We start from the raw sequence: 12,134 nt of genomic DNA, 5'->3' as shown, positions 1-12,134 counted from the left end.
GTAAAAAGGCTTTACTTTTTTTGTTGTGATTCAGATCATGTAACAACTCATTTTATCTGCAATTGGCTGCAGAACAGAGTTCCCCATGGCTTCTATTTGCCTTGCCTTCACTTGAACCTGAACTTGCAGTCAAACATTATGAGGCTCCTTCCTAAGTTTTTTGTTTTTCGGGTTCGCTATTTATACAGTTAAAAGCCTTTTGGCACTGGTAGTAAATTCAGTAGGGTAGGTTCTCTCCTCTTCCACCTCTGTGGGAGGCTGAGGCAGCAGCTGTTTATTTTACCAGGTTGTTAATCTTCTGGTGCTTATGTCTCAGATAAACTACTTCTAGTTGCTTGTCTGGCTTCCCCAGTGGTTTCCTTACTGTGATGGGGGTGTACAGTTGGGTTATTTGAATATGTGCTGCCTGTATGATTCTGCCTTTTATAAGAGGAAAATTTAATCAGCAAGTGTGACTTGTGATAGCAAAGCCTTTGGCTCCATATGCCACTTCATCTGCCTTGAGGCAGCTCTTCCCTTCTCTTCCCATCATCATCACGGTTCCTTTTGTAAATTATACACTAACACTGTGTCCGTGTTTGGTTGAAGGAGGAACTGATCAAATGTGTTTGTGTGGTTCTTTCAGGCTGAATGGAGTATTGAGCAAACTGCCCCAGCAAGTACCTGGCCTGAGGAAGGGAAGATTGAGTTTCGAGGCTTTGGTTTACGTTACCGGGAAGACTTGGATTTGGTTCTGAAAAGCATAAATGTTACCATAAATGGGGGTGAGAAGGTAATGAACCTGAATTTATAGTAGAGTGTTACTGTTCATAAGCCTGCATGCATAAGCCAAAGAGAGGTCCAACCCTGTTCTGTAGTGTGTCTTTAAGGCAGAAGAGCTTCTGTAGAATCAGTCTTAACATGACTGGCATATACAGTGGGTTCTTATCCTTTTCAAGGTGTGTCTTGCATCATGGGATAAAGATACACTATTATGTGGGCTTGTGAAGTATCTTTTGATCTGGTTTCATAAGGAAATGAGGTTTATGCTGTCTCCTCTCCTCTTCCAAGGAAATTTTGCTTATTTGTTTGCTGTAACCAAAGAGGAGTACCGGTTGCAGTGAGGTGAAGTTAATTACAGTCTTAAGAAAATGAGGTACTAAGTAGAAGGGGGAAGCCCTGAATCTAGTGTGGCAGAAGTTGCAAGGTGAGGCTCTGCAGGAAAATTGGGACTTCAGAATAGATTTTCTGAATCTAGCCAAAACAGTGATGATACGTGTGTGTGTCTTGTGCTGCTGCTTTGCCCACACACTCACATGCATTCTTCCTCAGTCCTGTATGGGTTCTGTGATGTCTAACAGTAATGTGTTCTTGCATGGCAGCATAAAAGGTAGCTGCAAGGTCTACTGCCTGGCTTCCTTGTTTGTGGTATCCAACTAGGCATTTGGTTTTTTCCCAGAGTGCCCACTTTCTACCTGTATGGGCAGGACACTACCTCAGAAGTAGTGAGAAAGGGCATATGGCAAGAGAGACATCAACTGACCAAAGTAGCAATCTTGTATTCTTATTTAAAAAAGAATTGGTGAAGGCTTCAGTCTAACTGGGAAGCAAAGCATACAGTATGAAACCGAGTGCTTTTGGTGTGTGTTTGCTATAAATTCAAATGAGATAAATGTCAAGTCAGCAAGTATGACTGAAGGGTGCATCAAACAAAGGATTAGGGAACCTTGGCTGGCTCTACTCAGTTCCATCTGCTTTTCTAGAAAAATTGAAAACTTAAGTGATTGGATTGCAAATTTTGAGACTGCTTTTTGTTCTTGCTTTTTTGTTTTTCGTATCCAATGTCTCTTCTTCCCCTTTCATCAGCCTCAATTTGTTGCTGTTTTGGAGTTTTGATAGCCCAGCAAATATGACAACCCTCTGAAAATGTGTCCGTTTCAGGTGGGTGCTTGGGAATGCTTTAACTCTTCTGTGGAATAAGTTGTTCCTGTATTTCTTCCCAACAGATTGGAATAGTTGGAAGAACGGGAGCTGGAAAATCCTCACTTACTTTAGGTTTGTTTCGGATTAATGAAGCAGCTGAAGGAGAAATTATTATTGATGGAGTTAATATTGCAAAGATAGGGCTCCATGACTTGCGGTTCAAGATCACCATCATCCCTCAGGTAGGTGTGAAATCCTGCCATTGCCAGAACTCATTCTGTCACAGTGCTGTTGCTGTAATGTACTGGGGACAATCTTCCTTTTCTGATTTATAGCTATGAAATTGAGTCATTTCAGCATGCTCTTTTCATGAACTTGAAACCAAGCTCTTTTCCTAGACTGGCTTCCATTTGCTTGTGCTTGTAGTAAGTAGGATCTTGGCTGTGGCTGAGTTGAGATGTGGAAGCAACACCTCGGCCTTTGGACTCATGGGCTTTGTCAGAATCCCACACTAATCAGTTGAGTACTACAGACAGCTTTTATTGACTGGGAAGGTCTGATCCCAGCTGAACACCTGATGGCTGTCACTTGGTTAACTGAGACCATTGCTTTTTTTGTCCAGGAGAGGGGAAGTCCAAGTATTTTCAGCTGGGGAGAGCCCTCAGGGGAGTTCTTTTAGAGATCAGTTTCCACTTTTATTTTAGGTAGTTCCATTCTTTTTAGAAACAGAATGAAGGTACAGCATAGTCTAATTTGTGAGGGATGGGGATTATGCATTGAGGTTTCAGGCTTGATATGCGCTCTTTGGGCCTTTGTACAAAGAATTCTGACTTTGGAAGGATCTTGTGAGTGAGTTGTGCAGTACTGTTCACTCACAGAAACTTGTACATAACCATTCCAATCTAGCCCAGCAGATGTGGGTTTGATAGTCCAAAACATTTGGAAATAGAGTTTTACAAGTATGGGGCTTAGTCTTAAGTCTTCTTGTTCTTTCTGTGTGGCCTTTATTGCCTGCCTGTTCTGATTCACAGTAAGATTATAAAATGTTGTTACGTAAATCACCATTGCAGCACGCTGGCAAAAACAAGTGAGCACACTGCAGAAGGTTTTCTGCACCGCTTCTTTTGGAAATCTGTGGAGAACAACTCTTTCTCCTTTTGATCAGTTTGCATCAGTCTGACACTACTAAGTCAAAAGTATTTCCAAAGTAGTACTTCTCCATGTCCAGGAAAAAACTGTATTCATTCCATTAATACTGCAGCTGAAGCTTTCTGAAATATCTATAAATGGTGTAATTCACTAAGAAGTGGAAAGCTGACCTAGGAGTCCCTGCTGATAGAAGGCTGAGGAGGGAGTAGCTGTTCTTCAGATAAGCAGCCCAGTAAAATGAAAATCGGCTGTTTTGTTTTCTGTGGGTTTTTTTTGTTTGTTTGTTTGTGTTCTTTGATTGGTTGGTAGGTTTTTTCCCTGCCCAGATTCATGAGTTACTCACTCATGGAAAGGTCTGGAGCGCCAGTATGCAGAGGGGCAGAGGTAATGCCCCAAAGAGGCATGAGGAGTAAGGGTGGGGGAGAACTTGCTGTTATTGGAAAAAGTGAGGGCTTACTCCTAAATCCAGTAGGGAAGCTTGCTTGCAACTGCATTCGGACATGTTATTTTCCTTTCATTATGAAATACTTTCAGAGCACTTGCCATGTTCTGTGTATGTTGTTAATTATCTTTTTCTGTAACTAGGATCCAGTATTGTTTTCTGGCTCTCTGCGTATGAATCTTGATCCTTTCGACCAACACTCTGATGAGGACATTTGGAGGTCTTTGGAATTGGCTCACCTGAAAAACTTTGTATCATCCCTTCCTGCTAAACTTAATCATGATTGTGCTGAAGGCGGCGAGAACCTCAGGTATGTCAAAGTACTATGCTTGTGAAATGCCCTTAAGAACTAAATGGTAACTGAGACACGTGTGTGTGTGCGCCCTTCATCTGCAACTAGGCTCTCCATTTCCAGAAACTACAGCTCACTTGGGACAGCATGTTGGTAACTAGCAGTAGGAATGCAGTGTGGGCTTCCCTGTGTAAGATTCGTGGAGGGAACAGTGGAATTCCTAATACATGACTAGGCAGTCAACTAACTAGGTTCTATTCACTGTATTTTAAACTCAAGTTTGGGAATTTAAAGGAATTTAACATGTATTCAGAATGCTGCAAGGTTTGACAGCTTGGGCAGGCTTGGAACGGATTTTAGTAGCCTGCTGTTTTAGAGTGAATGTTCTGAAGTTACGATGGCTTTTGTCCAACAGATACAAGTTTTCTAAGCTGTTATTTTGCTTTTTGTGCAGTAACAGGGATGTACGTTCAGTCAGGAGAAACCATATGAAGTCCAGTCCTCACTGTGCAACAATTCAGTGAATCAGCCTGATGCAGTTATGATAGAACCATTTGTAATGTATTCTTTTATTACATTGCCAGAACTTCATTTTGAGGGGGCCATAGTTTCAGATGCTCTTAGATATTCCACAGTGAAGCAGTAAGACAACCTTATCTATTATGCTGGATTCTTGGCACCTGTATTTAAGAATAAGGAATTGTTAGGTTTCAAAATGAGTACTGCAGACTTGTTCTGACTTTCTCCTATCCTCCCATTCTATGTGCGTAGTGTGGGACAGCGCCAGCTGGTGTGTCTGGCACGAGCTCTGCTCAGGAAGTCCAAAATCCTGGTTCTAGATGAAGCCACAGCAGCTGTTGATCTTGAAACAGATAAGCTTATACAGTCAACAATAAAGTCTCAATTTGAAGAATGTACTGTATTGACTATAGCACATCGTCTGAACACAATCATGGACTACACAAGGTAAAGTAATACCACTTTTATCTTGGAGAATGGTATGTGTGAACTGCACTGTGCTCTACTTAAATGAGCATCTTTGTGTTTGCTAAATGTTTGCCAGTGCATTTTTAGCCACCTCTCCAGAGAGCTCCTGGAATCCCTGTTTTGATGGGTGTGGTGTGCATGTTCTGGCTTGTGGTGGCTGTGCTTGGGCTAGGGAGCTCCTCTGAGCCCCTTGTTGCACTGCTGTTTTCCATTCCTGTCCAGGCAAACTAGGAAGGAGAGGGAAGCGACAGCAGGAGTCTATTCCTGGGTCTTGCCCTAATTTAGGCACAGCTGGAAGAGGCATCAGAACTTTTGGGAGCTCAGACAGCATAAGCCGTCAAAGGAACAGGCCCTGAGCTTCTCTGAAGTTCATTCCATGTTTCTGTTTCCATCACTGTTGGTTATAGTTCATATATCCTCCCTTATCCTCAGCTGCCTTGTTAAGGTGTGGTTGAGGGCAGAGTTGTTGTCTCATAATTTCAGTTTAAGTGCTCTTACCCTTCTTATCACAGCATGGCAGAGAGCAAAGTGGCCAGTGATAAAATTTTTAGTGTATTTTTATAGACCAATCTTTGTGCTGTCAATAGTGAAAGATAAGAGACAGGAACATTGCCTGTTCCAGGCACAGCACCAGCAGTACTGTCACCAGTGAACACCCAGTTCAGTGACAGTAACACCATACAGTAGCACCAGCTCAGGACTTAGCAAGTGTCCCTGCAGTGCCTGGCCAATTAGTGGAGGTAGCTGAAGGCAGTGTTTTAACTGAGAGCTGATTTACTGAGTGTGATAACTTGTTTTTTATGCTTCCCATTTCCAGTTGCATGTTCGTTTAGCACAACCTGTGTCTGTGTTTGTATCTTGTCAGCAGAAGCTGTGTAACAGCAGTTGATGTGGTGCAGCATTATGGGAAGGTTATCCCAGGCCTTGCAAGGTCTTGAGGACACTAACTCGCCTTGACAAGAAGTGCTGTGAGATAATTTCTGGCAGGCTCAGAGCACAGTCAAAAGTCTCATGGCTGCCTGAAAATGGCTGGGTAAACATTTGCTACATATAAAATAGAGCAGGCAGGATCAGCATTGAAGCCAGGAAGGATGCAGTGAAGAACCTCTGCCCACTCATACAGTCTGGAGTGTCTTTGCCTGCATAGAATGGCTGCTCTACAGTCAGTTTCTCCCTGTACACGTACACCTGTGTTCGCTGGCCTTGTTGATCTTCTTGTGACCATTTTTGTTTCTTCTTGTTTTGCAGAGTTTTAGTCCTGGACAGAGGAGAAGTGGTGGAGTGTGGTAGCCCAGAACATCTCCTTCAGCAAAAAGGCATTTTCTATAGCATGGCCAAAGATTCAGGATTGGTGTAGCATTTGGACTTGGTTAGTTCCTGTGAGGAAGAGGGAGGTGATACATTCAGAACACAGTAACTTCCCCTGAGCTGGTGTGAACCACACAGAGCAGTTTCAGACCTAGTGAAGTCAGCCACGGCATGGTGATGGAAGTCATAGGAAAATGCAATTTTTTTCTTTTCTGTTTTTGTTTCCTTCTCCTTAGTACTGAGTTTGAGCCGGCTTTAGGAGGTGCACGTGCACTGTGCAAAACACTTTAGAGACTTTTCATTTTTGCCTGAAATCTGTCAGTGTACGCTGAAATGTCAGGTGGAGTGATTCATCAGAGAAGTGCAGAAAGCTTTTTCTTTTCATCTGCTCTTACACTCTGAAGTTCCCCTCCCTTTTTAAGAACCCCAACCCAACAAACCACACCAGTTGTGGAAACGCTAGTGATTTGCTTGTTTGCTGATTCCTCATCTGAGGAGCCATCTCTTGTGGGATGCACTTGGAACATTTTGTGGCATAGAGTACAATAGTCCAAAGATTGTTTTTTGGTTTTTTTTTTCTTCTTGTGAAATAACGTGTGCCAGACTTTCTCATTATGGCATTTACTGTACATGGTTAATGCTTTTATGCATTGTCCTAAAGGTTTCATGTGTTTACAGTGTATAGCAGCAAGTTCACTATAAAATGTCAGTAGTGCTGATGTGAAAAAGCACAGTCAACTTCAGAGCAGTATTCAAGCACGTGTAGAATGACAATCACTCCAAAACCAAATTCATACAGCAGTTGCTGTGTTGCAGGATGCAATACCTGATCTTGCACACACTTTACTCAGGAATTCTGGCTTGGGTGGCGAATCCTGATAATGCCTGTGGGGACTAGGCTGAGAAGTGAGGATTTGCCTGAGCAGAGGTTGCGGGCTTGGAGTCACATTGATTGTAACACCCTTGGCTTTGGCAGCGCTGTGCTTTAATAGAAGCTCTGCCACATCAAGGACCATTAGCCTTATAGCGAAGAAACCTGCCCTTCATGCTGCTGCTGTTGACTCTTCAGTTTTGTGAGAAGCTGTTCTGTTACAGTTGTTTAAAAAACAAAAAAGCTTTCTGTTCTCAGTTGTGTGTCAGAGGGGTCTGACAGTTCAGTTGCAGAGTCTGGGTTTCAAGATCTGTATTGAATGTTTCCTTTTCTGTGGGAGGAAAAAGTTAATTTTCTTATGTTCTGATTAGTCTTATTTTAAGAGGAAAATGCTGGAAGAAGGCAAATTTAAGCCAGATGGACTCAAATACTCAGCACTCTGAGAACGTGGACTTCTGTGAATGATATTGCTGACCTTAATACTAGAAAATTGTCTTCTTTAAAGATATTTATTTTTTTGTAAATTAAGACTCTGAAATTGAGTAGACTGAAATTTTCTTTGGTATTTTTTGTAATGACAATACAAATATTTGCAAAGAAGGTGCAGTAAAAAATTGTTTGGAAGATAACACGATGTGTCATCTCTTGCTTTGTGTTTGACAAAGAGTTAGCTTCTCTAGTTCAGGTAGTTACTGGTACTGCTTAGACCAGCCAAGCTGCTAGGCCTGATGTCTGGGGGCTGTTAGGGTGGGTAAGAAACCTGGAGTGCAAGTGACAGTGTGCTGAGGTGGGGCTGGATCACATCTCAGGGATTGTCTTGTAATTTCAGTACTGCAGTTTGTTAGTCAGACCACCAGGTAATAACAGTGCATCAGTAGAGCAGAATTCAGTGGTGCTGCAGACCTTTTGTCATACCCATGGTGTCCATGGCCTGTGCCTTGGCACATTTCTGGGGCAGCTTCTTGTCAGTTTCCCCCATGAAAATGAAATGAGCAAGGGGGTGGTGGGGGAATTTGGGGCTGAGCAGTGGGTTTTGCACTTTCAAATTGCCCAACACTTATGCAGGATTGTGATGGACAGAAAGGTGGAAAGATTTGAGCAAACGATGAAGGGGTTACAGAGCAGAGAAATGAGCTTGTCAAATACGGTGTGTGGCTGGTGTTGTTTTACTCAGCTGCATTAAAATGGAGACAGATGTATCTGCAGAGGAGACCCAGATGAGGAACTGTGATACCACCATGAGACCTTTCTTGCTTGGAGTCAGTCATCCCCTAGGAACACTGAATCTTCGGCTTCCACCCCCTCCTAGGAGAGCTCTGGGAAGGAACAGGGAGAGGGTCCGCTGGCATTGGTCACCAAGACAACAAAGCTCCCTGTGCTCTCTCTTTGCCTGTCCAAACTAGTTACCACCACCACCACCACCACCACCACCTTCTAGGCAGGGCTGCGGAGAATGTCCAGTGAAGAAATTCAGACAGGATTCAAATACCTTTGGAAAGCCTTGTGGGTTTAGTTTAGCTCATTGCTGAGCTGGGGACTCTACAAGTACTCTGCAGGTTTGGCGTTGAATTCAAAGAAAGTTGTGTTGCTGGAGTTATTCTGTGGAAATCCATTCCAAATTCAAGGTAATTACGCTTTCCATTGCACGCAGATGAACAGAGATTTATAGGCATTAACATATGCATGTGAGTAAACCCTTGGAAAACAATGTAACTGCACTTAGAAGCATGGCTTGAAATAGCTTGCAGAATGATGCTTCTGCTGTGTAAAGTGTTTGCAGTGGAGTTGTCTGTATAGGAATGACTTAAACTGCATTTGCAGTCTCAAACTGGGTACACTAGAAAGTGTCACTGGATGTTTTCTGTCCTACCCGTGGGCTGTTTGCCATAATTTGGGGAACTGCAAATTTTTGTGTCCAAAATGCTGTATTTTGCAGGATAACCTAAATATTGCAGCAAGGGATCGTATGTCTGCTCTTGATGCGTGCCTCAGTCTTATTCTTGTTTAATGATGTGGTTGTTAATATGCATCACTGTGTTCTCCCAGTTTTACGTATTTACACATTTGCTAGCACGAGCTGTTCTGCCCCAGCTCTGGAGTAGGTACTCTTTTCTGTTTGCTCTAAATACCTGTCATTGCTTTGTATTATTGCTGCACTGATTTATGATTGTGGTTCCAAATGTCTGTCCTCATAAAAATGATTAATACCTTGGCTGGATGTAACATGAACAAAATTGTGTTAATGTGTGACCAGGATAGTCTGAACTAACCTTAATTTTACATTTGCTGAACAAATGCAGCTTTCTTCCACAGAACCTCTGTGTATGAGCAGTATCATATAAGTACTTCAGGTACCTTGAGTAGGAGTGGTACAGTTGTGAGGTCCTGTTTCAGGTAGGAAAGAGAGGACCATACACTGATCCCTGCATGCAGGGTTACTGGAACCAACTGCAGAAAATGATACAACTTGCTGCAAGGTAAAGTATTAGAATCTGGCATTAAAGCCAGCTTGGGACACTTTTACCCTTTCCGAGAATGTAAATGCAGCCTGATGGTATGTGACCTCCAGTACTGGAGAACCTGGTGCCCTCCAGCAGGGATCAGTGATATCTCAGCTCAGGGATGAGCCTTCCCTCATCAGGAGGTGGGGAGCACTAGTAAATTTGGGAGTGTGACACTGAATTCCAGCAGGTGGTCTCGGAGTCACGTAGCAGACACTTTCTTCAAATGCCTTGATGCTGGAAAGCTAATGCCAGCTCTGAAGGACAGCATGTGGGAGACGAGTGGGAACCATCCTGAGTGTGTGTATTGCAGCTGGAAGGTGAGCTGGGTACCTTCATCCACCTGCTGCAGAGCAGAGTTTCCCTGAAATGTATTGCCATGGCATAGTCTAAGTTCATCCTGTTCTGGTACTCCAGGTCCTCACCTGGTGGAGAGGTAATTGTCTACCCACCAGGAGGATCTTTGTAGCTGGTAGTCTTGTGCTCCTGGAGGTGGCTAGGTTCTCAGGTCCATGGTTTTTCTCCCCCCAGCCTGACTTTTCTCATAAAGATAGCACAATTAATTTCATTTAGATCAGCAGGAAAATAGGAAACCTTATTTAACTGCATTGGCTATCTATGTGTGTGTTATGAAAAATTTGCCAAATACCTGTCAGGACTGAAATTAAGTGGCCTCTTGCTCTTACCTGGAGCAAAGCTGTGCCTCTTTCCAGTTCATTCTGTACTCTTTGCTCTTTGGACTATTTCTTCCAGTCTTTGAGAAGATGCTTCTCTTTTAAGGCAAAGTTGTTGCCTTTCTCTTAGAACCGTTTTGTTCCGATCTCTTCATTAAAATATTAAGGATCTGTGAAACCATTTCGGATCCTGCTGTTTGGTATCTTCTCTTTCAGCAGTAATGTCTGCACCACTGCAGCCCACGTGAGGCTAGTGGTATTGTTAGTAATGAACAACATTAACATATTTATTATACACATGTTAATATTTATAAAAGAGCAAGAGAAAACTGTTGACTTTCCTGTATCAGATTCAGTGCATGTTAATGTATCCTGGCTGACATTATTTGCTGCAACATGGAAGATACCTCATGTCTGGAAAAGCTGATTCTGCTGTAAACCAGCTCAGGATTTTCAGGAGGCCTGTACGTAATACCATAGTTAGTCATGTGTGTGATTACAGCTGCTCCTATAAAACTGTCCCCAGTGTGGAGACATCTGTGAAGATATCCTGTAGTGGTTCAACCAGAGTAGCACAGAAACGCTTGTGCCCTGGGTCACTGATGCCTTTAACATTTGGGCATTCCTGTGCATCTTGTGACCATCTATGGAACCAGGAGTGCAAATTACAAACTACATTTGGCATGAACTTCATGTAAATCAATGCGTGACACTTTCATTCTTAGTTTCTAGCTTCAGCAATTTCAGTATTACATTAAACTTGGAATCTTGGGGCAAGTATTTTACGGTCATGTTTCTTTCCTACATAAGGCTGTGCTTTCGCTTTGCCTGAGATAGCCTTAAATGAGGAGGAAAAAGGAAAGGAAAAAATGAAGTAAATTGGAATTGAAAGCCCTAACTCTTGATGTCCAGATTGGACAGACAACTGGAACAGTGCTAGTACTAATTAAGCCCTTGACCTCATGGCTCTGAAGAGAAAAACAGAGTGGGGAAGCCACTGAGATGTTAATAAACCCTCTTTACATTAGTGGGTTTTATTTGGGCTGAGCTAAACACAGCTGCTCTGTGTATGTTGCACTTGTGCTGCATAATAGCTATTAAAAATGAATGCTACAAATGTGTAGATGGGGCAAGTCCAGGTTCTCCTCTTGAGCTCCTCTTGATATTCAGATGGCTGGAGATGTTGGGCAGGCTTTAATTTCTTAATATTAAAATTTATTCAGTGCAACTTATGAAACAGGTTCTTGGCATAGTTCTGAGCCTGCTGTAGTTACCTCCTGTGCTAGTTGCAAATTTCAATCAAATAGTCTAATCTAAGAAGTACATTTGGAAAGACCAAACAGGCCTGTCCTTTTAAACAGTGCTTTCTGTTCCTTGAACTAGATTTTCAAGAGAGGATGGTATCTCCAAGCATTAACTCCTTTATATATTTTGCTTTAACCAGTCCCAGATAACTTCCTTCTGACGACTATTACTTTTCTTGTGAGACTGAACTCCCAGTTTGCCACTTACTTACAGTATCACTTGGACATAAAGTTGAGGACTCTGGCTAATCTGAAACATGGGGTTTTTTTGTCACATGTAATTTTGGGAATCATAGAATAGTTAGGGTTGGAAAGGACCCTAAGATCATCTAGTTCCCTTTTGCCTTTTCAACACAGCTTGACGTGTGAAAGCTGATGGTATTTTTGCTGCTCTTACTTTGTGAAAGCCAACAGCAAAACTGTGCCCTTTCTAAGATTACCAGTGTGAAAGAATGTTTTGATTATTTTCCCCTTCTGTTGCCTTCTCTCTTCATTACCAACTTAGGAACGGAAAACAAGCATTCGGAAGATGTTTATATCAGAGATTATGGTATGCTAAAAGATGTCTGTCTCAGAATTACCCAGCAACATGGTCATGTCTGTTTCTCCTTGACCTCAGTTAAAAAGAAAAAATACCTAACTTATCTTTATCTCACTACTTCTAGATGCTCCTGGTTTTGAGACAACCTTTTTGAGTGCTCATA

General features: G+C 42.4%; 1 protein-coding gene across 9 annotated transcripts in view; it reads left to right on the top strand.

The window, feature by feature from the left end:
- LOC133226184 (multidrug resistance-associated protein 1) overlaps nucleotides 1–7,580 on the top strand; it is a 57,387-nt gene extending 49,807 nt beyond the window's left edge. For 8 of the 9 annotated variants that reach the window (XM_061379394.1, XM_061379395.1, XM_061379396.1 and 5 more), the window contains 5 exons: nucleotides 626–772; nucleotides 1,986–2,144; nucleotides 3,637–3,803; nucleotides 4,557–4,751; nucleotides 6,021–7,580. In XM_061379394.1, coding sequence (XP_061235378.1) covers nucleotides 626–772; nucleotides 1,986–2,144; nucleotides 3,637–3,803; nucleotides 4,557–4,751; nucleotides 6,021–6,129 — 777 coding nt within the window. In that variant the 3' untranslated portion in view covers nucleotides 6,130–7,580. Of the gene's footprint in view, nucleotides 1–625; nucleotides 773–1,985; nucleotides 2,145–2,300; nucleotides 3,329–3,636; nucleotides 3,804–4,556; nucleotides 4,752–6,020 lie in introns of those variants that run through there. The other variant, XM_061379399.1, reaches the window with a different exon arrangement.
- The last annotated feature ends 4,554 nt before the right edge of the window (nucleotides 7,581–12,134 follow it).

This window comes from Neopsephotus bourkii, unplaced genomic scaffold (genome assembly GCF_033783945.1).
Source record: "Neopsephotus bourkii isolate Nb327-2 ecotype Australia unplaced genomic scaffold, CSIRO-AGI_Nbou_v1 NB_1770, whole genome shotgun sequence".
NCBI classification, from domain to species: Eukaryota; Metazoa; Chordata; class Aves; order Psittaciformes; family Psittacidae; genus Neopsephotus; species Neopsephotus bourkii.
Note: the sequence above shows the minus strand (reverse complement) of the source record. Positions and strands in the feature narration are given on the sequence as shown.